The sequence below is a fragment of the Hippoglossus hippoglossus genome, chromosome 1 (genome assembly GCF_009819705.1).
Source record: "Hippoglossus hippoglossus isolate fHipHip1 chromosome 1, fHipHip1.pri, whole genome shotgun sequence".
NCBI lineage: Eukaryota > Metazoa > Chordata > Actinopteri > Pleuronectiformes > Pleuronectidae > Hippoglossus > Hippoglossus hippoglossus.
The window spans coordinates 24,109,180-24,136,386 of record NC_047151.1 but is presented as its reverse complement, the minus strand read 5'-3'; the positions used below and the strand labels follow the sequence as shown (position 1 = coordinate 24,136,386).

Here is a 27,207-nt window from a genome sequence, read left to right as displayed (position 1 = left end):
TTTCACTGAGAGATTTCACCTTTTATCTTCTATGGTTGTGATACTGCGAAATGTGATGAGATGAGACAAGCCCAGGTTTCAACAATCTTGATTTTGCCTTTTCTTACATTTTGTGTTTTTGTTTTTGATGTTTTATTGATATTTTCTGTCTTGGATTTGAATTTTGCATCTTCTTAAATGTTGTGTTTTGGGATTTGGATTTTTTTTTTCTTTCTTTTGTGTAGTTGTCTTCTTATTTTTTTGTGCTTTCTAACATTTCTGTATTTCGTTAAGTGTTTTTTTTTTTTCTTATTATGTTTGAACCTCAGATTATTGTCACTTCTGCAACATGTGCTTCCACGATCTCAACATCAGGGGGCGTCCTTTACGCATTTGGTCTCGCTCTCCCTCTCTCTCGCTCTCTCTCTAACACACACACACACACACACACACACTATCACACAGACAGACACACACACTCAGATCTGCAGCAGAGCCTCGTCCTCTGGGCTTTTTAAACCGTGTTCGCTTCACGCTCCAACAACAACATCCTCCAGCCGAGGCACCGCAGCGCCGGACGCGTCGAACCGACGGACACCGCGGGGACAACCACCCGCCTCAGCTCAGGACAAAGACCACGACGACATTTCTAAACGTGTTTAAAAAGAGAGAGAGAGACCGAGAGAGAGAGTCCAGATAGGAGCTTGCGGGTCAATTAACCCTTAACCCCCCGGGAGCGGTGCCGCTGACGGGTGAAGCCACGGTGACGGTGCCCGGTGTGAGATGAGAGCGGAGCGGGCGTGTGACCGTCATTCCGTCGTGTTCCATGCGGTTGTGGCCGCGGCGGACTCCGGGCTTGCAGCGAACTCGGCGCGGCCGCGTTGATGCAGCATCTGCGGGGTTCAAATCCGCCACCGCTTGGATCTGGGAGGACAAAAGGTGAAACCGGGGCCCCCGGGACCGAGACAGCGAAAAACCAGCGGCTTGCGACCACCAGGTAGGCTGTTGTTGTTGTTGCCCGTACCCCCCCCCCCCCTCCGGTGTTCACGGACACGGGGTGGGGGGGCTCCGTCCGGTTGCCGTGGCGACTCGGCGAGACTGCGGCACTTCTAACGGACAAAGCGGGATGAAGCTACCGCTAATCCCCGGGGGGGGGGTAGAGCTAGTGTTCATTTCGACGCGATGTACCACCGGGCGCAGCGGGTGAGCCACACGGGGGACTCGACCTGCGTGTTTTCGGTACAGTTGAATTAATAGACGATAACAGCGGGTCGTGTAATTAAATATATATATATATTTTTTTGGTATAACATCCGCCATTTCACCTCCCACAGCGCGTGTATCCCCCCCCCCCAGCCTGTGTTTTGCAGCAGGGGCGTTTGATGCCCGGGTGAGTCGAGGTAGCGGCTGTCAGCCACTGTCACGTCATTACTCATGGACAGGGGGGTCTCAACACGGCGTGACCCCCGTGGACCGCGTGGAGAGACACCCCGGGGGCTTTAATGCCTGCTTTTTAAAACACCTGTTTGTTTTCTGTCATTTTAAAGGTCTCATGAAGATCAGAGAGAGGGGGGGGGGGGGCGCACACATGACACTAGCATGTAGCCCACAATGAGAATACATGCTCATAACATGCAACAACCCACAATGCACCAGGGGGTGTGAAGGGAAAACAACCTTTACAATGTCAATATGATCATGTTCACTTCAATTTATCATGGGGAAAAAAAACCCCTGCAGATTGAACAAAAGCAACTGAAATGATGTAATTTGTCATATTGCAGTGTTATAGCCCCTTTAAACACACACACACACACACACACACACACACACACACACAGGTATGATAGGTAAGGACGTGCACACAGCGGAGGAGGGATGCCCTCATGTGTTTCTGTCGCCACACGCCTAAAATAAAAAAGGAAAGTCGTCATGTAAAATTTACAGCACAGAAGATATTTATAAAACAGTAATGTTTAATAACTAATGACAAGAGGGGAGGGGGGGGGGGTGCAATGTTTTTGCTTTTTTCGTGTTGAACGTCACGCTTCGTCCAATCCCTGTTTGGTTTGATTTGATTACTCATAACTCATCAGTCATCGTTACGGTGATCATTGTTGTTGTCGTGGATGGAAGCAGGGCTTTGGTGCTGTGGTGATAAACAGTGGGAGCAGTGAGTCTGTGGCTGCTGCACCTTCATCCTGCTTTACGTGTTCAGTAGAACAGACGTTTCTCATCTCTCTGCCGCAGTCGTGCCAGTTGCACATGAAGTCATTTCCTTGCCCTGTTAACTCACAATGTCTGTGAATCTCTTATTTATTTTTTTTTTACAGTGGCTGCGTGAGGGACCGTGTAACAGAGTGAAGTGACAGCCTGCAGGTAGCTGCGTCAGGATGGCGGCCGTGGTGAACTACTCTCCGCCGTGGTGGGTGAATCTGCTTCACCGGCTGCCACACTTCAACATCGAATTCCAGACGGTGAGCAGTGACTTCAGGCCCGAGGACTCTGAGTATCAAAAGGTAAGAGGGTTACAGGGGGGGGTGTTATAATTACCGCCCACTTCGAATTCATCATCCCCTTCATCGTGTAGCATCACTTAATCATCCAGCCTCCTGCCTCTTACCAACACTGTAAATTTACAGCAGAGGGGCAAGAGGTGGCTGAGGCTGTCGACTGAGTTGTGGGAGCTCTCCCTGCATCGATCAATGATGTGTGTGTGTGTGTGTGTGTGTGTGTGTGAGAGAGATAGAGAGAGAGAGAGAGACAAAGCAGAGGAATGTCCTTGGTCGAACCACTGACCCTCTACCTGCTCCATCATTGTTATTTATCGATTAGTCAGGTGATTCCCAATCTGCGGATCAGGACTGTTAGTAGTTGCAATATTTATCTTCGAGGTTTGATATCAAGATGGTCAAAGAAAGGACATGAAAGTTTCTGATGATCGATTTAACAATTGAGATAATCTATAAACATGTATAACATTGTCCAGTTCCAGTTTCTTACCTGGGAGCATTTTCTGATTTAATATTATTGTTAATTGAAAATCTATGGAAAATCTTCTCTTGTTTGGGGAAAACATGCAATTTGAGGACATCATCTTGGGCTTTGGACACTTGTAATGGGCATTAATCACTATTTTTTAAAACATTTATAACATTTGATTGGTTAAGCAATCATTGTACTTAACTGAAAAAATAACGGTAAAGGAAAAACAATCATTGGCACAAGCTGAAAAGCACAAAACTAATTTGAGTCCCTCTTTGATAAAACACTGTCTGCGTCGGCAGCGCTGCCTTCGAGAGCAGCTCCATCCTAGAGGGGCTTTGGCCCAGTTTTTGCTGCATTTCAATTGAATCCTCAAACAAGGTGACTTCCAGGTCCCTGCAGCAGGAAACGCAGGCTCGGCAGCCCACGTAAAGCCCAGGCACGTTGTTTAGGGTCGCACATTTCATGCACCGCAGTCAACCCGCAGTATAGTTTGCTGACATGTATGGGGGGGTGGTGGGGGTGAAGAGGGAAGGTGCGCAAGTTCAAGAGCCGAGCGTGGGAAGGCGTCCACGGCCATGGACAAGGAAGGGAGATGAGAAGTGGAGAGAGGGAGTGAGACAGGGAGAGGAGAGGAGGAGGAGGAGGAGTGACAAAGATAAAAAGAGACTGATTGGAGGCGAGAGGAGAGAGAAAAGGCTCGATGAGCCACGGGAGGTGCTTCTAAATTGCCAAAAAAACACTTCCTGCAGGCTATTCAATGTTTAACTGAAGGTCTTTGTGTGTGTGTGTGTGTGTGTGTCAATGTGTGTGTGTGTGTGTGTGTGTGTGTGTGTGTGTCAATGTGTGTGTGTGTGTCAATGTGTGTGACCACTGGAATTTTAAGGACCCCCTTTTTAGACTAATTACATCCTGGCATATTTTAGCAGACGGAGCTAGTTTCTATGTCGCTGATCATTCTGCACCGTGATCATATGTTTGTTTGCACGTTATTCATATGTACTGTGGTTGTGCCATATGTATACACTGTGTCCCATACTGTATCTTCTTTTTCTGTGTCAGTGCGTATTTAGCGCTCAGTGTCGTGTGTGTGTGTGTGTGTGTGTGTGTGTGTGTGTGTGTGTGTGTGTGTGTGTGTGTGTGTGTGTGTGTGTGTGTGTGTGTGTGTGTGTGTGTGTGTGTGTGTGTGTGTGTGTAGGGCTTCTATTCAGGGTGAAATCATTAATTCTGGCTAGACGGGGGGAGGGAGAGGTAGAGGGTGAGAAGAAGAAGAAGAAGAAGACGAGGAAGAAGAAGGAGGTTGAATTGAGTTGGCTGGGGGAGGGAGGGAGGGAGGGAGTGAGAGGGGAGGGATGGGGGAAAGAGTGGGAAGGGGGGGGCTGTAGTCCGTTGTGAAAGAAAGCTCTCTTTCTTTCTTTCTTTCACTCTTTCACTGAAGCCCGTCTTTAGATTGGCTCAGTATATCTGTCTCAGAGGCTTTTATGCATCCACTCATCCAGCTGAGAAACACACACACACACACACACACACACACACACACACACACACACACACACACACACACACAAACAAGGTCCCACACAGTGTCCTTCAGTGCGCCGAGTCCGTCACCATGCCACAACACACACACACACACTCACACACACTCACACAATAGAGAGAGATTCTTCTGTGTGTGTGTGTGGTTGTGTTCTTTCTGATGTGATTTGGCTCAGGTTCATTTGTATTCAGCCCCGAAGCTGCTCAAAAGTTTCTTCTCACACAAGCTGCTCACAGACTCAAGTCCGGACACTTTCCTGAAATTATCCGGAGGGTCCGTGTCCGTTGCCCTGGACGTTTTCTGGAACTTTCCCTGCCAGCCCCCTACTGAGTGAGTCCATGTGAGAATACAGCAGGAAAATCTCTCTGGAAAGTCTCAGCAGGGAGTTGGCATCTTGATGGAGTTTTTAATATGCAGCATTCATAAAACCAGAAGGATAAAAATAACTCAGATTAAAGGGGTTTAGATACCGATGAAGATGTCAACTAGATTCGAGAGCTTTTGTCCATAATGGCCGACGCCGGTGTTGATGTGCTGTAAACAAAAACGTGATTTCCAGAATCTATGCACAGTGTCTCGCCCCCCTGCAGTCTTTACCCAGGCTCCGCCCCTCGCCTGTTTGTTCCACATAATCTCCTGCTTTGTTCCTTATATCTGGAAAAACAAACTCTGGAAAAGGTCCACACCCAGTTTGCAGGACGTTTTCAAGAGTTCATCTCTGAAAACAGCTACATTTAAATTTAGCATTTTTACTTTTCGCCACTGCTGCTTCTCAATTATAGAGAAGCTCCGTCTGCAATTAACAAGCAAATACTTCCTGTTTACACCGGCACGCCCATTCCCAGTGTACGTGAGAGGTCACGTGATATGCATCTTAAGGTTTGTTAGTATGGACGGCGATTAAATCTGATGCGAAGTCAAAACGCTCTTGTGGACAGAAATAATACTCTTTTAAATAAGGTTTCAAACTAAAACAAAGTCAGATGGATGTTCACTCGCTCACTCACTCGCTCTCTCACTCACTCAGTGTTCCTACAGTGGAACAGTTGGAAGCCTCTGATGACTTTATTGGGGACGCTGCTGACTCTGTGGCTTTTTTGCAAGAAAACGTTTTTCTTCTTTCTTTTCCTGAAGAGCTGAAATAGGAGCTCATATCCTGAGGTTCCGCGAGGCATTGAAATAGCATGTGTGCCGATCCGTGTGCGTGTGTGCGTTCATCTGTTTGTATTATGGTAGAATCGCAGAGTCAGCTACCACAGTTAAACAGCTGGAGAACATTACAGAGGAATCATGTGACCTGTAATAACACACACACACACACATATCCCCAGCTGTGGAAAGTAAGTAAGTATAATTGGTATTTTTAAAATGGTGAACTACATTTTGCACAGTGGAAGACATTATCTCATCGCATATTGAAAAAGATCAGTGAGACTCAATGACAAACAGATTAAAGAGCCACTCAAATCCTGTTTTTATGGTTAAATTCCTAAAGACGTACCATCAGGTCTTTGTCTGAACACAGATTTTTGCCGTTCGTGTTTTGGCTGCACTCTGGTTGCACCGGTGGTACAGGTGAGGTGGATACGAGCAGAATGAACTCGGGGGTCAGTCGGCGCCTCTGGAGAGATGTTGAGATGATCGTAGGCGAGGCTAAACTAGAGTGTAACACACAGGCAGGGAGAGTGCAAGGACAACTTAGTGAAGTGGAAGTGATTGATCCTGTCAGCTCAGTCATACACACACACACACACACACACACACACACGGTCACAGGCGTGCACATACATACACTAACATGGACAAATGGAAAGTAGATCACTGTGCCTGGGTGTTTAATGTTTAGCCCCTCCTCCTGCCTGCAAGCTGATCTCTAGTAGCGTAGATGTGTGCGCACGCAACACACACACACACACACACACACACAGACTTACATCTAAGTACAGACACACACACACACGTGCACAGTCAAGCTCACCATGCTTATTAGTAGCTAATTGATCCACACTTAATCTGCTCTGATGGTTTGTCGGCCTGACCGTTAATCTTGCGGCCATCGTCAGGGTCACAGCCGCGGTTTTAAACGCGTGGGGGATCTGAGGGTGGAGCGTGAGCAGCGCCGCCCCCTGTGCTTGGCCTCATTTCAGTCTCCAAAACACACTGAAACTACATGATCTCCACCACTGTGTTCAAATGATAGAGTTAAATATTTACATTGTAGCACCGTGCCCCCCCCACTCAAACAAACTGTATTTACCAGCACTTACATACCATAGTAATAAGCAATAGAGCTTTAAGAACCTTAAATTCTCTTGTTTTAATTTCATCCGTGATAAATGGCAAGAGGATGTTTAGAGTATATTGTTGTTCTATAATGTTAATATTTAACATTTTCACCTTCATAGCAGAAACAAGCAGAACAATGCAATCATGAGGATGAGAAGCTGTAGGAAAAATGTATTATTATTATTTTCATTTTATTACATTATGGCATTTTTACAAATAGTTAGTGAGCTGTTTCATATCAGTTATCCCGTGAGTGACCTTGGCTGTGATTGGCTGGATGGCCTTTCAGTCAATGCCCTGGGAATTATTTTTCTTTTTAGTCAATGACTTCTTCATTAAAAAGTTCAGATTTTCACTGATTTCATTTGTTTTAGATGATTGCAAACTGAGTACTTCTGGGTTTTGGACTAGAAATCGGATAAATTTAAAACAAGCAATTTTAAGGTGTCACCTTGTGATTTTGACATTTTGTTAAACCAAACACTTATTCCAATAATTAAAAACAAAAGGTTTTCGATTAATTGACTAAAACATTTTCATGAGGTTTACAACTAAAAATAATTTTAATTGTTTCTGATTTTGGTAAAATATCTGATTTTATTATATCCCTAGGTTACGTATTCAGATTGCTTATTTTTGTCAAGTGAATATCACAAAAAGAAATTAGCGAATCCACACATTTGAGTGGCTTAATCAGTTTTTAAATAATTGGCAATTTCTGTTTTGGTGATTGATTATTTTATCAGCTCTATAGTTTAATTCAAAATAAAACCACCACACTTTGTTTTACTCCTCTACTTCCTCTATATCTCACTATGTGTCTGATCCCATTGTCATTCCTGTCGCGTGCTTTTTAATGGATGCCATGAAAACATCCATCCTTATATCCCGTAGCATGAGCTTTTCATTCTCATTCTGCAAAGCCTAATGCATTTTGTCCTATAAGGTCTCAAGTCACCAGAGATCAAACAATGCATTAGAGGAGCACAGTGCAACGCTACCTCAGAATAACGTCCCTGTCACTGGCTAAGCTTTATAGATAATAATAGAGGAGGATAATGCCAGAGAGGAGGAATCTGCAGGGCTTATCTCCCCCTCCTCTGTCACCAGGATCCTCTCCTCCTCACCTCCACTCCTCCTCTCCTCCTCTCCTCCACTCCTCCACTCGTCTTCTTTAACCTGTTGGAGAAAAAGCCGTCAGGGGAAAAAGCAATCAAGTGATTTCCTCTGGCTCAGCCCGAGCTTACCAACTGCTGTCCCACAAGAAAGTAATCATGTGTAAATAACAGAATCACTTACTGATACATCTCAAGCTGTAGTGGTCCAGGGCCATAATTAAGTTTGTTATAATCAAACTAACATTGTAATTACTTTAAGTAGAATATAATAATTCATATCTCCCAGCTGTAGACTCGTAGAAACCTCTGTAGATATGGTATTGATGGTTTTAGTTTGGTCTGAGGCTTGTGGTTTGGAGTCTTTTAATTAATGCTACTCTCACCCTTCAGATGTCATATTACACCACTGCAGTTCACATCCTATCATATATGGTGTCATATCTGCTGTAGTGGTCTAGTTTACTAACCCACTGGCTTTACTGGATTGGATGAAGCCCTCCAGCTTTGATACATTAGCCTTTGTTGGCCCGGTTACACATCTGACACACTTAATGCTGACCTTATTAGGCGGCATTGTTACCTCTGCCAGGCAGATTATCTTTTCACCCGGCTCTGTTGTTTTTGTTTGTTTTATCAGCAGGATTACACAAACAAGTGCTGAACAAAAAATCAGGCGTGTGCCAGGGGAGGAAGAACCCATCGAATTTAGTGTGGATTCAGGAGCAAATCGCTTTTTTATCACATTGCAAGACAGGCTGTTTTCCATATTTCAGCAAATAATGTACAGATCTTGATGTAAAAATCGACATATTTATGATGTTGAGATGAGTTTAGTGCAGATCTACATAATAATCAAGATGTGGTGGAAGAAAATGTTTGACCTTGGCAGATGTATGTAGTCAACTGAGCGCCATTCAGTTTTCAATGTGAGAAGAGATTTGTGTCTTCAGTAGTTCAGGCTGGAAGGATCCCTGTGCTGAACTCGATGATGGGGGGGGGGGGGTGAAACCAGGGAGAGGGGATTGGCACAGCTGAGACTCGTTGGCCAATCCAGTGGATTCAAAAGGCAGCAGCAGAGAAACTCCTGGCACTTTAAGTTGCATTAAGATTTATGTTTGGTTAGTTGGAAAATAAAACAAGTTCAAATGCTGAGGAGTGAATGGTTTGTCTCTGGCTGTTGTGGTGCGACCCTGGTGGCATCGTCATTAACAGCCTAAATAAAGATGGTCAATACCTTATCTGTACCACTTGTCCTTTGAGGGTTGTGGGGGAGGGGGGGGGGATCTGGCACCAGTCCCAGCTAAAGGGGCGAGAGGCCAGCGTATCGCAGGGCTGACATACAGAGACACTCACACCTGTGGTCAATTTCACGTCTCAAATCCATCTCACGCTAATCTGCATGTCTGTGGACTGTGGGAAGAAGCTGGAGAGAAAACCCACGCAGACACAGGGAGACACATTTTAAAACCCCAACCAGGGGTTTCCAACTCTTCTGGCTTGTAAACCCATCAAACTGTAATACATGTCTACTTAAACAGAGCTTGGGCTGCAGGTTGGGACCAGTTCAGCTCAGTTTTTATGCCTCTGGGCTGGTTAAGCCGTGTCTGGAGTCATGTTTTTGTGCTGTCTGTACAAGAGTCCGTCTTTGGCAACAGTTGAAGCTTTGGCACACGTATTAAACAATATATGAGTGTTTATATACTCGTACAATACGTGTGCATATTTACAGTAGAGGTGCATAAATGGCTGCAGGGTGAAAAAATTGCTGGCTGGCAGTGAGGAAAGAATGAGGTCAGTAGAAACATCAGCAGTTTAGAAGTCTGGGAATCCAGGAAGTGTGTGTGAGGATCTCGTTGGATCTGAAGTGGATTCAGACCCTGTTATCATCCACAGAAGAATTACAATGTTGTTGTTTCTGAACAAGCAGAACTGCAGCGGGATTCTTTTGTCTGAAGTGGTCGAGCGGGCAGAGATTCAGTTTGAGCAGACACGTGCTCCTTTGTCTCTGCATGGTCCTGCAGCACAATGACTTTTCCAGACAACTCCGGAGGGGAAAGAAAAACCAACATCGCTTGTGTGATTTAAAAAAAAAAAAGATCTCATCAGTTCCTGGCAAATCTCTGTAACATCCCTCATCTCTGTCTTTATCCATTTCCTCCCGGCTCAGTTCTGTCATCTTCTTTCTTTTCTGTCTCTCTAGCCCATCTCTGTTTTTGTTCCAAATTTACACCCCCCCTCGCTGCTCCATCTATCTGCTCCCGCCACCCCTTCCTTCCTTTGCACTTCAAAGCCTTCCGAGGGTATGTGATCTGTGTGGCGGGTCTCTCGCGCACACGGCTCCCCGTCAACATCGCTTCCGCTCACTCTGTGGAGGTGTGCGCGCGTTTGATGGTATGCAAATGTCTGTTTCATGGTATCCATCAAACGCCCATTTAAGAGCCACTGTTTTTTGTCCTCAAATAGCTGGAGTGAGCGGCGCAGTTTGTTTATCAGGGTGCGTCTGTCTTCACAGGAAAAAACGAAATCATGTGGTGTCTCGAATGTATCTGGTTCCTGCTCATATCAGTTAATTTGCTTCCTGTGTCTTTAACCCATTTTCCCCGAAATTGCTCGCTTCCCTGTGATACAAACAACTAACCAACATGATACAGTACCGATGTTGACATATTTTTATGAAATCATGAATTTTTTATGGCCACTAATTGTTCTTCTCTTCCTTCCTCTTCTCTTTAGTCCGTCTTGCTGCTCGGTGCTGTGGCTTTGCTATGTTTGGGCCTGGACCTCCTCTTTCTCCTTTTCTACTCTTTCTGGCTTTGCTGCCGGAGACGCAAGAGTGATGAATCCTCTCACTCCCATTCCCACTCGCAGCAGCCGAGCGCTGACTGCTGCTGCACGGCCTGGTGCGTCATCATCGCCACACTTGTCTGCAGGTGAGAGGTTGTTCCCACTAGAAAAACACTTTTACAGTTAAAACTGGTGTATATTTGAAGGCAATGCCATTTGTTTTCTTCAGGAAAAAGGTGATTAGAGCGTGATGATTCAGGGGAAAGGATGAATCATGACTGATAAGACGAGGACACCCACGTTCACTTCCTGAATGTCCCGGTCTTATCAGTGCATCTTATTAGTCTGCATCATCATTTCCAAAAGTCGCAGCCTGTCCAAACACAGCCTACATCAACAACTAATATGTTTCAGCTTTATTATACTTCATGTTTGCTAAGTTTAAACATGGAATCCACATCTCGGTATGGCGAACACTTACTGTCAATCACAGTTCCACCTTGTTGTAGGTCCAAAGAATTTTTTCTCCATTGCTGGTTCTTGTTTTGGGTATTTTCTGCTACTAAGCAACTAACTGCAAATAGTCAATCTACTTCCTGTTAACAATGTGTGTGAATGTTTATGTGATATGTGCTTTTAGGTGGGTTAGTATGGACAGATTACTTCTGATACAGAGCTTAAACGCTCATGTAGACTAGTATTTTGTTTTAAAATGCCACTTAATAATGAAAACATACAAGTGTGAACGTAGCTAAAACACAACCCTGGAGATACAAACGAAAACAGAGCTAGCAGCATTTGCTAAAATCTTTGTTTTCGGAGCTTGAAAGTCATTCGTTTTACAACTAACACACATTGTGGATGTAACCTGAGATCAGATGACAAGTGGTCCCCCCCCCCCCCGACCAGAAGCATCCTAATGCCATGAGTGAAACGCCTTACTTGGTGCTGTCAACTTGGGACCAGATCACACAAGACGCATGTTAGTGCCAGGTGCTAATGCTCTGCATACCACAGCCTGTTGGTGAACAGCTGTACATCTCACTAAGTCTGAGTCACAAGTCACCCAGACTAACACAACGTGCACTCATGCTGCTGTAAATGTCCTTGAATGAAAAGTTATGTTTCATTCCACTAGTTTTATGGACATTTTCAATTTGCACACATAAAAAAAAAAAAAAGAGGAAATGCCAGAAATGCAAAATAAATGTCGGTATGAAAGCAATAACTTTTTACGGTTGGGTGAGGTTGAAAGGATGTCATGTCAAAAAAAAGAGATAAAGGCTGACGGAAGCAGCTTTGATGTCATGGTACAGTGCCTGCGTCTGCTCCTTCTACCGCATATAAAGCATTCGTTTTACTGTTACACGATTCAGTTACACGATTCCATGTTTCCACTCCACCAGCAAACCAAAGAAATCAAAAACAGCAGAGAGTTCAGGGATCTACATGTAACGGCATATGTCAGTGTGTCAGCCCCCCCCCCCCAAAAAAACCAAAAGAACAAAGAGAGGTAGGCAGAGGGCAGCCTGATGAAATATTTAAAAATCCATAAACCATTGTGAAACATAAACCGTATTTCCAATCGAACACGAAACAATTCTCTCCTCCTACAAAGTTTGACATTTTGCAGATGCACATTTGTCCCTGCGGCCTGTTGCAGGATGAACCCCGCCTGCCTCTGGCCAAATGTCAGCTGTGATTGGCTCTGGCCCTCCCCCCGCAACCCCTCAGAGGATAAGCGGTATAGATAATGGAGAAAAAGTTTCCCACTCTCCACAGCAGCCATGTGTGCGTTATCCCTGTAGATTGCACCAATCCCTTCCACTGTGTTGTTACAGCCGGAAAACCCACATGGTGAAACAGGGATCCAGCCAGGTGGTTGAACTGTTAGTGTTTATCCAACTCTGAAGGTTGTGTGTGTGTGTGTGTGTACAGTTTGAGGTCTGTGACCCCCGGTGACCCGGCCGAGTGGAGTGTATTCTGACCACAGGTCAAAACTGCACACGCAAACAAACCACATATTCCTCTCTCATTTACTGTCTCACCTCTTTTCCACTTCCTCTCCTCCTCTGTCTTTTTCCCTCGCTCGCTTCCCCTTTTCTTCACCTCCATTTTTTTTTTTTACCATATTATTTCTCTCTGTCTCTGGCCGTCTTCCTGGCCTAGAAAGGTTGCCATGGAGACAGAAGCAGATTTGATGCAGAGACGAGAAATGAATTATACAGTCAGGGGGAGCTATGTCTGCTGGTGTGTTCGCGTGACTGTGCCAAAGAGGGTTTTTTGTAGGTTTTAATATTTCATGCCAAGCTATAATATTTCTTTTTGAATATTTGATATGGATCTGAGTACGCAGGACCATATTTCTGTGTGTGCCTGCGTGCATGTTCTTTGTCCACAATTTAATATGACATCATATTTTATTTTTGGCACAGCACCAGCTACATGTGGACTTCCTCCTTTTGTGTGCAGGTGCAGTGTGTCTGGATAGAAGCTGTTTCTTGTATTAGGTTGTTTACTGCTGTATTATTTTGTGCTGAAAGGAATAATCAGCTGATTGTTGAAGTCATTTCTTCTCTATTTTCTAAACATTCGATAAGCAGAAGGAACTCTTTCTGATAATCAAAACAGATTGTAACATTACTCATATTTAAAATCCACCAATACATCAACCAAATGCTGATTTGGATACGTTTATTACCTCAGTCATGAAATTTTGGGATGGTGGTGGCACGATTTAAGGAAGAACCTGTAAAATTGTGGACAGCGAGATTGGGAGTTCGCCTTGGTGGGGGTTTGCACTCCCTGAGGACCCTAATAGTCAGTTAATTAGCAGTCAGTAGGATCAAGTGTCTGTATGCTGTCTCATGTTTACATGGATGAGCAGGTTGCACTATTGGTATTGCATAAGGAATGTCAGTCGGCTGCACCTCTGCCAAGGAGGTTATGTTTTCATCGTTGTCTGCCTCTGTCAGCAGGATTACTCAAAAGCTATTGAACGGATTTCCAGGCGATTTTCTTAAACATGGTTAGATTGGTTGTTCGCCTTGGTGGAGCGACATGTATCCTCTCTCCTAGCCCCTCTCATACGGGTGAATCTGTTGGATTTGAACTCATCACGAACCCAATTTTGACTGAATACAACATTTTACCATCCCATTGATTGAGCTCCAGCTGAGTGCGTTTTGGTTTGACCATTAAGGTTCATGTTGTTTGTCCATTTCAGTTAAAAATGGACTGAAGCAGAGACTCTATATCAGAGTTAACATCAATTTCGAAAAGGTCACCGTCTCTCAAAAGCAAAAATAATGTCATATTTTACACGGGGGGGGGGGGGATTTGTCCTATCAGTCTCAAGCTGGTCATTATCTATTGACTTCTGAACCTTTGCCTTGCTCTGCAGTCCCTTGTTTATGTCTCACCCTCTAAGCTGTTGGTGATCAAAGTCATGAAATCCCTGGATTGGAGCAGCATTAAATCAGTGAGATAAAACTCGTGGAGAGAGGAGGGATAAAGGGAATAGGAGGTGACAGTAGTGGAAGAGGGACGAGGTGGTTGAAGAGAAGACGATGATGAGTAAACGGGAGGGGGAGGGAGATGAGTTACTGTTAAAACGCAGATGATGGGAAGGGTGGAAAATGGTGGGAGACAGGGATGGTTGGAAAATATATTTAGATCAAAGTACAAAGCTGCGTCTTCACAATTATATTCCTATGTATTCTCTTTCTCTCGTCAAGCCCGTCTCTCTCTTTTTGTTGTCTCATGTAAGATGTATGCCTATAGTCCATCAAACAGCACTCAAACACATTATACAATGTATGTTTACACACACTCACACAGGCTATTGTGTGTAACATGGGGCTACTCAAGGCAGGGCTACTCAAGATCTAATGGGCTAGAATGAATTGCTCTAACAATGGCCATAAATGTCCCGCTGCACTACTGTCTGGTGTTTGTCTGCGGACGGACATCATAAATGCAAAGTGGACCCCCCCCACACACACACACACACACACATACAGTACACAAAGGGAAGGGAGGGGGCTACAAGGGCTTTACAGGGTGAGCAAGAAAATAAAAACACAGTGGGGAGGGGTATGCAGGGATAATAAAGGGTGAGATGAGACAAAAGAGTGTAAAAAAAGATTTCTGCAGCAGCGGTGGCGAGGGGCAACATGCAGGAAGAACATGGTGAAGGAGAACAAGGAAGAAAGGAAATTGGGGCCACCTAACTAACATATTGTAGTATGTGCCGTGTGTATGTTGGGGCAGAGCTACAGAAGAACCATATTATGTGCGGTCTGGTGACCCAATTATGGTGTTGACTGTGTGTGTGTGTGTGTGTGTGTGTGTGTGTGGTGGGGGGGGCATTGGAGAGAGAGGGAGAGAAAAAATCATTCCTGGGAGTCCCATGCTTGCCTGAGGCCCAGTGGTGACACCAAATCAACATATCAAGAGCTCAGTGCTGCCTGTTGCTGGTTAGCATAAGGACTGCACTCGATAACTAAACGGTCTTTGCTGCAGTTTATTACGTGTTTCTGAGACATTATTCTCCCATATTGGTGAATTCTTTTAGGCCATCGGATGCTTGAATAAGTCATTGTGCTAACACTCCCTGTTCTCTGCCTCCCAGCGCTGGCATCGCTGTCGGCTTCTACGGGAATGGAGAGTCGAGCGATGGGGCCAATCGTTTGGCGTACTCCCTCCGTCATGCCAACCGCACTGTATCTGGGGTGGAGAAACTGGTGAGTTGTCCACTGTGTTGTTTCACTTTTAAAAAATCCTCAAAACTAATCACAAACTAATCAGAAAATAGTAAAAAAATATGACTGATGTCAGCTTCTTTTGGTGTTTGTCTGAGTCCAGGTGTCTGACAGCGCCCTAGCCTTAAACCAGACCGTGGAGGAGAACCTGGTCCAGTTGGAGACGGCCTTCCAGGACCAGACAGACTATGTGTCCATCGTCCAGAAGCTGCAGGGCCAGCTGGATGAGCTGGTGAGGCTGATGGTGGACGTTCCCTTCTGGTCCAATACCGATGTGTCACTGGAGGACTTGGCCCGCAAGACGGAGGCTTTTGACTTTTACAGGTTAGTACTTACAAGTAATGGTACGTGTTTCAAGGATCTCAGCAGCCTTGAGAGATTCTTTCAGCTTGGCTTAAGAGTGCATGTTTAAACCATTAAAAAGAACCACACTACTTTTAAGCTGTCAACAACCCTGGTTTTAAAAACTGAAACAGTAGAAGTCCCAGGGGAATTAACTAATGGAAAACTTTTGCTTTATAATCTTGTGATTCGGAGTCCAAAACATTTAACAGCCATTAACTAGTGACCTGACTGTGACCCTGGAATATGAGATGTCCTGATGTGTTGAGACACTGTGGTCCTTGTGTTTATTTACAGGTGGATGGGATACCTGGGCCTGCTGCTGTTTGATGTACTCATCTGTCTCCTGGTGCTCTTCGGCTTGATTCGTAACTCCAGAGGCACTCTCATCGGGTACGTGTACTTCACGTCGTACCTCAAACGTTGCTCCTATTGGATGCGAATCCTGTTGCGTGATGACGACACATTGTTAAACCAAATCTTAACTTTAAAAATCCGTATTTGTTTTGTCCTTCAGAGTGTGTCTGCTGGGGGTTCTGACTCTGATCATCAGCTGGGCGTCTCTCGGCATGGAACTGGCTGTCGCTGCTGTAAGTGTAACCATGGCAACATCGCCGAGCTCTCTGCCTCTGCAGTGATGTAATCTCTGCCCACGGCTCGAGCGAGTGTGTTCCAGGAGGATGTTACTGTAGCCTGATGTGTCATGTGTGCTTACCCTCTCAACAGTCAGCCAGCGACTTCTGCGCTTCCCCGGATACCTACATCACCAGGGTAACCAAGGAAAACGCTGTCATCAACCAAGGTATGCAGTAATAAAATAATATAAAACAAAAAAATAAACAATAGATCTCCATTAATGTGTTTCTGTTGTGCGCAGCAGCCAAATTTTCATTTTCTCCCCTTCACTTTTTTATTTGAATTGTCTGAAGATATAAAACGACCATTATTTCATGTGAAAAAACGACTGTGTGTTTATTTACTTTTTATCTTGAACCCTATAAACGATGAATAGTATTTTCAATACAAGTGATACTGGTGAGACTGGTCAATGGACTGCTCATATAGAGACGCTGACAAATAAGCAGATATATACAGAATAGACTCCACAGCTTCCGCACTGACAGTCAAATCTCACCCTGAGATGTTTCTATTTTAAGAAACAAGTGTGTTTGTGTGTCTGAGTGTATGAGTGTATCCAAGGGGATTGTGTTTGATTCTCTCTCTCTCTCTCTCTGCTGACTGCAGTGCATCTGCAGCCCTGCACACTCCTCACTCACTCTTCCTCCTGCTCGTCCCAAATGCAGAAAAACGAATCAGAGCACATTCTTGCTTTTTCACTTTAGCTCATTATCTGATTTGTCCTCCATCTTCATCCTTTTATATCCCTCTTTGCTTCTCAATTGCTTCCTTTCTTCCTCTCCCTCCCTCAATTCCCTCTCTGCACTCACCTAATGAGTGCTATTGTCTGTCGGTTGTTTCCGCTCTATCTGCCTGCTGTACAGCACAGATGTTGCCTCTGTAACACACATAAAAACACACCCAATTATGCCTGAGCAGTACCGCTGTAAAAACTGTTATGTTTTATCTGTCAGTTGATATGTATTTATCGGTGTGTTCCCAGATATCCTGCAGTATTACCTGAGGTGCAGTCCTGGCCAAATTAATCCCTTCCAGCAGGTAACTGTTGTTGTAAGAATACAGAATATATTGGTGTCATTATTGTTTTAAAAAGAGCCAAAGATACATTTGTTTGTCTTTTTGTCTGTGTGTCGTGTGTGTCTGTGTGTGTTTTGTAGAGGCTGTCAGGGAGTCACAAAGCATTGGTGGAGATGCAGGATGATGTGGCAGAGCTACTGAGATCAGCAACACGTGATTATGCCAACACTAAGGTGCGTGTGCTCGTGTGTGCAATGATCTGTGGGTCTTTATTTCCACGCATGAGTGGCTTCGCATTAGTGGGAGCGTGATGAAAGTGGCATTTACAAAAGTGCCAGCACACCCGTGTTTATCTGACGTGTGCTGATAAACACGAAGGCATCGTGCATTTGTAATTTTTGCTTTTTTTGTGTGTGTGTGTGTGTGCAGGGGAATCTCGAGCAAATCCAGTCTGTGCTGAATTCCACGGAGGTTGGTCTTCACCAGCTGACGGCTCTGGTCGACTGTCGCAGCCTACACATGGTGAGTCACTCTGTTTGTTGTGTTACTAAAAGAGAGAACTCCTCAACCCTCAGATCCTCGCTAACAACCGACTCCTCTCCTCTCCTCCAGGACTACGTTCAAGCATTAACAGGCCTGTGTTATGACGGAGTCGAGGGTGTCATCTACCTGGTTCTCTTCTCCTTCGTCACTGCTCTGATGTTCTCCTCCATCGTGTGCAGTGTGCCACATACCTGGCCCGGCAAGAGGTAACACACACACACACACACATTGTCTCTCTCTCTCTCGCACACATTTACACCCCTAAATTAGCCCCTCTGGATAACCTGTGCACTAACAGCTAACGTGTTACCCGTTCTAATTGTCTTACTGAATTCAACTGATGGCCCACAAAGAATCTACTTGGTGCCCATGCATGTACTCTAAGTGTGTTTGCCTCCTGAGCTAGTGCGTCCTTCTTCCTGCCTGTCTTTGCATCCATCCACTCTTGTCTGCAAGTTTTGTTTATTTTATCGTTTGCCGTTAGCGCCGCCAGACCAGCTCATCATCTGTTTCTATGTTTGTACATCTCTCTCGTTTTCTTTTCCCCCCCGCCTCGAACTTGGAGCGCCACTCTTTCGTTAGATTGTGTATCACTACCTATTTTTTTCTTTCTATGCCCCCACTTCCTCCTTCTGTTCCCTCCCTGCCTCCTCTCTCCCTGTCCTGATTTGGAAATCTTTTGGGCTTCAGCGAATGATGGTGGATTTTGAGGAAACGGATTGACCCCATAGTTAAATAAATGGACCTTTCAAACTGCCAAATCAACAACCAAATAACTCTGCGGTAAAAACAGCACAAAGAGCTCTAGATTGTTCATCACATGATACGTGACGGATGAATTATGAAACACAGCTGTGTCGTAATAGTGCTGTTTTGTTGCTTGTTGGTAGGTGTGAGTTACCAGCAATGCTACCGTATGGCAGGTATCAAACAATCATCCATACGTCCCTGAATTAAGAAATATTTCGGCTGACTGAGTGTGCTGCAGCTGCTGAGTCTTTGTTATGGGCTGTGCAGTGTAACTCCATTTTGAAAGAGTGAAACACCTCCCATCTGGTGGCCACTCAGGGTAGTTACACCTCTACCTTTTATGTCTCTGTTAACACAGGGAGGGCCCTGCTAAAATATAATTCATAGAGCCCAGGTTACTTCTTTGAATCATTTCCATCCTGATGTGACTTTTTTAGTACGTGGAAAGTTGGAATAAACTTCCAAAGAAATTACAGTCCTAACTGAGATGTCAGGCAGTAGAGCACATACCTCCGCCACGGCCCAACAGTCCCCTCAGGAAACCACATTTAAATTCACTACAGATTTATATTTGATTTGCATGAATTATTCTCTGCGAAATCCACAAAACAAATCCTGGATCTGCTCCAAATTTAATTGGTTCTTCCTTAGCTCTGCCCCTGCACAAAATATTAATAGAAATTGGTTGAGTAGTTTTTGCGTAATCCTTCTAACAAACAGACAAATACAGACGGAAATCTAAAATCCTCGGCGGCGGTAACGACAGGGTCCACATATGCTCATGAGTTCTGTGATTGATCAAACATTGTCGAAGCCAGTGCATTTCTGTAGCCAGAGATCAAACTTCCAAATCAGCACATATCTTATTTGATGCCTCATTCTGTTACATCGCTGGCCGTTTCACATTTTTGACCATTTTATGTCTGAGAATGGTTTTTCCCAAACCAGCCACATTATCTCCTTTTTTCCTGGCGTTTTTTTTATTTTTTTTTGTTGCTTTGATTTCCATGGAGCACTCAGAGATGCATGAGTTATAGAATATCAAAATGGATTCTTGAAATTTGACTCTGTCTGGACCATTTGAAATGGACAGTTAATGCCAGGAGCGTTATCGATGACTGCATGAAGAAAATGACTGCATGTTCCTGAGAGAACTTTGAGAATATCGAAGAGTCTATTGTCCTCTTACAGTTTAATGTAATGTGACCAAACAAAGCAATAAAAACAGCGCTGCTCTGAGCTGTGTAGTGACATTAGAGACACTTGTGTACTTGTTGTGGACCTGTGTTGTAGATGAATGCTGCCCTTGTTCCTTCTCTTCTTGTTCAGTTGCTTTGGGGCTGAAGGCATGGCCTTAACCAGTCTTTTACATCAGGAGACTCCTTCATTGTACAAGAACACCTCCCCCTCTCCTAACCTCCTCTTCAACCACTTGTTTACACTCTGTTGTCTCTCTCGGATCTCCCTCCCCTCTACCTTTCCCCCCCTCCTGTTCATCGTGCCCTCTTGTGCCCTGCCCTTACCCTGACCAATTGAAGGACGGATGAGGAAGATGGAGAGGACGAGTCGGCCGCCTCACGTGGCGGCGTGCACGATAACCTGTACCGCGTTCACATGCCCAGTCTCTACAGCTGTGGCTCCAGCTACGGTAGCGAAGCTAGCCTGCCCGCTACAGCCCACACTGTCAGCAATGCCCCCGTCACTGAATACATGTGAGTTAGCACCCACCGCTAGCTAGAGGCTAGCAGGATCAATACACTGCCTGCCGTAGGTAGCTGATGCTTGCCCCCCTGTGACCCAGAGTAGCAGCAAAGCAACGCCCACTGCCTGCGATACGACAAGTTAGAATAGCTAGTGTTTCTGTAATGTATGGCTCGCATGTCCTTTGTCACACACTGTCAGCAATTCATGTTCACGACACTCAGTGGGTTACAACCCTTCACTAGATTTCCCTTTGATGCTAATAGAACATTAGATGCTTGCTGTGTCTGCCAGCTGAACTGTTTCAGTCCACCATGTTGGCAAAACGCTGATTTTAAAGAAGTAAATTCAGATTTGCACAAGTTAATCATTTCACCCTGCTTGCTACGTGTTACCACAGGACTGCAAGTGCCTGCTCTGAGTCGACACAACCACACAGAAGAGAAATAAGCATATACATAGTTAGGATAGTCTGCCACTGCTTGCTTCTGTTCTAGCTGTGTGCTAATCAATCACACTATGGTGTTTGAACTGACAGTTTAGATCTGTATTCAGATCAGATTTTAAGCTTTTGAGACCATCAAAGGATGATGTTTTTCACGTGTTAGGCAGATATATGTTTAACAGAACTGACTTTATTCTAAAGCATACAACTGAAGGGTTGTCGAGGGATTTATTCTTTACCATGTAGCTTCAGTAAGACTCAGCTGTCAGTAGCTGCCGATGGTCCAGATTCATGTAATCTTAGGAAATCATATTCCATGGAAAATAGCTATAAATGCGCTCATAATGAACCAAAAAATGCAAAAACACTTATTTGTTCTTAAATATAAATGATTACTATGCAAAAACAGCTCGAACAGTAATGAATGTGTGTTGACTTGTTTGTTTACATGAAGCTAGAATGGTTAGAATACACTGATAGCTTAGGAAGAACTGGACTATCTGAGCTACTGATTTCTGTATTAGAAGTTTGTATTAACAAACTATATTTTCTCAGACATTCATAGCATCTACCTAAATATCTTACTGTTAATGCGACAGTGTGATGACGTTATCAGGTTGCACTTCTGTACATATAATACATAACATCAATCAGGGATGTGGCAGTTATTCAGTTTTATATTAAATTGTGCTTACAAGGGACATTTGAAGCTGAATATATTCATATATTTGATTTATTTGATGCCCCACAAAGTAAAAGTAGGATTCTTAGTGAGCGTGTGTCCCACGAAGACTAAATGTTTTTTTCTCCTATGCATTAAGAAAGAATGTTAACTATGCTGGACTGTGGCAGAGGAGTTTAACCCCTGTCTACTTACCCGCTGGCCTCATGGTACCAAGCTTCAGCCTCTGTCTCGTAATTATGACTGAGGCCATTAGTCAGAGAGTCATTAGTCAGAGAGTAATGAAGTTTTTCTGAAGAGCAGATCATAGAAACAGAAACAACTGAGCACCAGTGGCAGGGTGACCACATGCAGTAACCTCTTATTCTATAATGCAGGAGCCAGAACGCAAACTTTCAGAACCCTCGGTGTGAGAACACCCCCCTGATTGGCAGGGAGTCCCCTCCACCCTCTGTAAGTGCACACTTTCTAGAACACACTCTCCCTCCACTATCTTCCAATACCCACAGTGCTGCTGGAAAACAAAACAATCAACCCACAGAGGGGGTAATATATCATTCTTTAAGACAATGAAGGAAGCTGAGTGTTGATCAATATGTCCTATTTTTGATGTGTGGCGAATGCTAGTGTGGATATTGGAAGGTAGTCCCCCCCCATCCCTACACCACAGCAAGTGTCCTCTGTGCTCAAACTAGAGCGGGATCATGGACCGCCGTCATGAAGGTCATTTTGGCAGCCTGGGATTAGCTGGAGCTTTTAAAAAAAAAAAAAGAAAAGACGACTGTTGATAGTTGGATGTGCACTTGCATCAAAAGAGAAGCTTGACTCTCTTGATAAGTGTCATTTGTCGGGTCAATACAAAGTTGTTCTCTACTTCTGATGTACAAAGTCTGGTTGGTTTCACTGTGGCCGTCAGTGAAGTGTGAGAGGACTTGCAGATCACGAAACAACAGATTGTTTGTCGGGCGTTGAGAGAACCTCAAAACACTTCGAAAACATTTTTTTTAAAATATCTAGTGCTGTCACGTATGAAGCGTTTTCTCCAGACTCAATCCTGCCAGGTTTGCAGGAGTCTGAACTGCACCTTCTTTTAACTATAAACACGTTGATTATTCTGGTCTGGACAAGGTGCTGCTGGGCCTGTAGTGGAAGATGTTGTGCATCGACTGAGGCTACAAATACTGTCGACCGACCAATCAACAAATCGTTACTTTTACCATTATTTACAACGTCTGCACAGCTTGTAGGATTTATCTCCTGCCACCTCCTCACGATCTGCAATGAATCTGAAAATCTTCTTGGCAGATCAGCCCCGCCCCCCCCCGAGTAAAGTCGAGCCCAAACCTCTAAAAAGATCCTGCTCCTCCTCCCCCCCCCCTGTTCCCACACTGTGTCTATTATGTGTGCATTCTCTGGTCGAGGTGTGTGTGTCCTCTGTTTCTGTGCCCCCCTCCTCACCCTTCACCATTGAACAGCCACAGGAGCACATGTTTCCCACCTCCACTGTCAAAAAACTGTAGCGGCGGCAGCGATTCATCAGCGCTCTGTCGACCGGGGCCGTCGCTCCCGCTCTCCTGCGGTGACCTGGAAACCAGAGACGTCCAGCTGTAACTAGCCAGCTGCTCACGAGAGACCACTAACTCATACCAGGCTAACCTACTACATCAGAACTAGAGCACTAACTACAACCCACTGACCAAAAATAAATGACATCTGCTAATTTTACATTAACACCATCCAAAATTAATCAGCTCTGATATGATGAATGACTGTTGTAATCAAACACCCCTGGCTGTCCAAATGACTGGTCAAAGTACTTCTGCTCTACCTGTGTGTGTTTACATCAAATATCTATCTATCTATCTATCTATCTATCTATCTATCTGTCTATCTGTCTGTCTGTTATTTAAAAAACATTTTCTATAGTGTTTCTTTTTATTCTTCAGTGTAAATACGACTTGAACGTAATCCACAACATTTTTCCTCCTTTGTCTTTTTTGTCCTCCTCCACCTTGTCCCTCTCTTCCTCTCTCGCTTCTCATCGTTTCCTGCTCTTATCTCAATTTCTCCCTCTGGTTGTGTCCTTTCCTGTTTCTGTCACCACGTCTCTCCACGCTTTCCCCGACACCTCCTTTCACATCCTCTCTCCCCTCTCTCCCCCTTTTTGTTTTTTTTCTCCTCACCGTCTTCCAATCTCTTCAGTACACCTCTAGTATGAGAGCGAAGTACCTGGCCACCAACCGACCGGACCAGAACCGACGCTCCGTTCCCAACGACCAACTGGACCCGGCTAGCCGGCCTCACCCCGCCGCCCGACCACAGTCGTCAGTCCACTAGATACCAGTCCACATCAGTACTGCCTGAATCCAGTTCTCACCGCCAACAAGACCCAACGCCGCAGAGCTCAACCAGAGCCGAGCGCTTCCATCACCAACAGGACCCCGGTTCGTCAAAGTCCACTGAATCTCACCTCATCACCGGTTCACCAGAAACAACACAGCCAGTCAGAACTCACCAACCACACACACCAGTAAAGGACTGCACAAGGTCAACAAGTATTCAAAAAAATCTAAACCAATCAGTCTTCTTCCTCCTACAAGATCATTATCTCTGCTACTCTTCTTCTTCGTGAACGCATATCTCACATTGCTCAGTCCACCACTGCTGGTCAGCCCGCAATACCCACAATCCACTGCAGCTCTGGTTCCTTCTCCTTTCCTCTCTGTTTCTTCTTCTGCCTCTCCAAATATCTCCTCCTCCACTAGGATCTGTAAACTGCCATCTAGTGGAGAAAGCTACACCACTTCAACACACACTCTCACACTGTACAGAGCTGTAAATAAGTAAACATGTGCTTTATCCTGATTCCATGAAACGTAGACTGATGAATCATTACTGGTAACGTGGTGTGCTGTGTGTTTATCATGGAAAAGTTTCGCTGTATCTCACACAGACACACACACACACACACACACTTACATACACACACACAACCACACACACACACACACACACACTGTATAAATAGGATTCCAGTGAATCAGAAAGCCATGTTTAGGTAGAAACTTGCACCACATCCACGTTCTCTCTTTGACTTAACATTGGTGTCTAATAACGAAGACTTGAATCGTGAGCTTCTGAAGTGTGTGTCTCTCTCCTTGCGTGTGTACGTGCACGTCAGTTAATGCATTTTTTGAATACGAGCCAGGAATCCTGTCGAGGACTAAACGCTTTGAAGCTCTTGGGAAATGGAGGGAGAGACAAATTGGACATGAAGGAGGCTCAACCTGTGCCAAAAACTATATAATAAATATGAGGGATGCCTGAGTCTGTCCTCTTCTCCTGCCGCCTCCGGATGAAACAAACTCTATCTGGAATGTTTCCTCTGTGACTGTAAATAAAAGGGAAGACGAGAGACACTTGAAACGGGAAGCGATGGACAGATGATTGTTACCACACGTTTGCCAGGTGCTAAATAAGCCAGAGGACGATCAGCACTGAGAAAGGGATGGAAAGGTTTTTCTTACTACAGTGTTTTTTTTTTCCCATTCAGGGATGTGATCAGGAAAACACAACAAAGAGGAAACATCACCGACGGGAAGTTGTGCCCTGAACCCTGATAAAACACGTCCCTGATTAATAACGTTACCTAAGTGTTTCAGAAAAGACAGTGGGTGTTTTTTTTTCATGTTCATTCATAATCTGACATTTGGGTTGTAATACTGTGACCAACTGTAGTATTCTATGTTTCTTAATTCCTGTGCTTTTATTTTGTTAAGCGGTGACTTGTGATATTCAGCCACCAGAAGCGAGATTTTAATTATTTTAATTTTAAATTTTTTACCCACAAGCACAAATTCTCTTCAAGGTGACATTGTGAGACGGAGAAGTAAAACACTGCCAGTGGGTTTTTCCTCTGACTCTAAAACTCTGTGTACAAAAACAAAACCTGTAGTCGTGAACCCGTGTGTGTGTGTGACATCACTGCAGCGTGATTGGCTGTTGCTCTATCTCAGTGTTACCTTGTGTAAATACAGTGATCAGTGTGTGTGACTGGCCGCAAGCGAGGGGCAGTCTATCTTAGCCTGAGTCATTTCTATAGAGACGCTGCACATGCCCCCACACACACACACACACACACACACACACAGTAATACACACATATATATATATACATGCCGTGCAGACACACACACACACACACACACACATTACACACACTGCAGTATCGTATAAAGACCCATCTTTCCCTGCTTTTGCCCCGTTTAGTAACCGCACACCCTCCCACAGCTGTGACATCACGCCGATGACCATTTGCATTATGGGTGATGTAGTAGGTAGTAGCTGCATTTCAGAGAAACCCCATAGTTAGCCGAGCGAGCGGAGCCCCACCACCTCTCAACCACCATTCCTGTACAGCATTTTAATATTTTACGATTAATCAATGACCACTTCTCGTATTAGCGAGACAATCTTACAAGTGTGATTTTACTAGAAGGAAAATGTCCATGTTATGGTAACAATGCTACCTATGGTCTAGTATTTTACAGTGTGTTTTCTTTTTCTTTTTGTTGCACCATTGATGCAAACGATGTTAAGATCTGTGGGACTAGTCACTGATTAATGGCCTTTCATAATGTTTTTAAACTCTTACAACACTTCATATCACAACATGTTTTTTTATTTTATCTCTGTCTTGTAAAAAAAATTCAAAGTTTAAAGATAAAACAATAGCTAGCTGTTTTGTAGGAGAATAAAGGCAAGAGCAGCGTTTTTCCTCTCTTATTAATGGTGAATGACTCTCTGTCTTGCAATGTTTTAATAAAACTATTCCAGTGTTCCCAGCAACACCTGGATCACAGTTGTGTTTGAGTTCCTGTGCGATGATTTGTGGGATTAACCTGGTACAGCTCGAATCGATGGAGAGAAACAACGTGTGGAGTTTACAGGACATCAAACACACCTCTGTCCAGATGTGACGGACAATGTTTTCTATGGCTGTTTTTATTTTCTGATGGTTTAACTAAGATATTAATGATGTACATGTCAAAACTGTGGTAATGATATCATTCAGCCTGGAATAAATGTTTTAAAAAATGAAATTAAAGCAAATTTAACGTATTGATGAAGACTGGATTATGTTTTGGGACGGGGACACATAATTCAAGTGGAATTTCTTCTGAGAACTTGAACATAATCCCTGAAACATCTTCTGAAACATTCGTGGAGTGAAGCTTTCACAGCTACTTTTATTTCCCGGCCTCGTCGTGACCCAGTTTCCTCCCTCATAGTTTCAGCTTCCATCATCGCCTCCTTCCTAATGCCAATCAATAAGTGCATTCAATTATAACAAGAGACGGGTCAAAGGAGCTGAAGATTGATGGTGATGAAAGTAAGTAAATGCATCCATCAATCATGACTCCTGATGGGATATTTTAACCTCGTTATAGACCATTTGTTTTAACGCAGTTGATGGATATGAAAAGCAAACAAAAGTATATATTTTATAATAAGTTTAACAACTTCAGGTTTTGTTTTGTCCTTCTAATCTTCTCGGTGTTTCACGTGTAACATTACATTTTATAAAAACAAAAGCAGGATAGGAACCCATTCAAATGTCCTCGTCTGTGGGA

The 27,207-nt window shown here is 44.3% G+C and overlaps 1 protein-coding gene across 1 annotated transcript; it reads left to right on the top strand.

Moving 5' to 3' along the window:
- The first annotated feature begins 431 nt into the window (after positions 1-431).
- Positions 432-26,664, top strand: LOC117770400 (protein tweety homolog 3-like). The gene is made up of 15 exons (XM_034599833.1): positions 432-976; positions 2,313-2,498; positions 10,642-10,838; positions 15,326-15,437; positions 15,559-15,779; positions 16,095-16,190; positions 16,315-16,387; positions 16,524-16,599; positions 17,419-17,474; positions 17,594-17,686; positions 17,883-17,975; positions 18,066-18,202; positions 20,285-20,458; positions 21,952-22,027; positions 23,777-26,664. Exons 2-15 carry the CDS (start codon positions 2,373-2,375, stop codon positions 23,909-23,911), a joined length of 1,665 nt encoding a protein of 554 aa, XP_034455724.1. The 5' UTR covers positions 432-976; positions 2,313-2,372; the 3' UTR covers positions 23,912-26,664.
- Positions 26,665-27,207: the final 543 nt, after the last annotated feature.

Coding starts and splice junctions, on each gene's coding strand:
- LOC117770400 (XM_034599833.1), top strand. CDS start 2,373: ATGGCGGCCGTGGTGAACTACTCTCCGCCGTGGTGGGTGAATCTGCTT. Junction 16,600..17,418: donor AAACGCTGTCATCAACCAAG/GTATGCAGTAAT, acceptor GTGTGTTCCCAG/ATATCCTGCAGTATTACCTG. Junction 17,976..18,065: donor ACTGTCGCAGCCTACACATG/GTGAGTCACTCT, acceptor CCTCTCCTCCAG/GACTACGTTCAAGCATTAAC.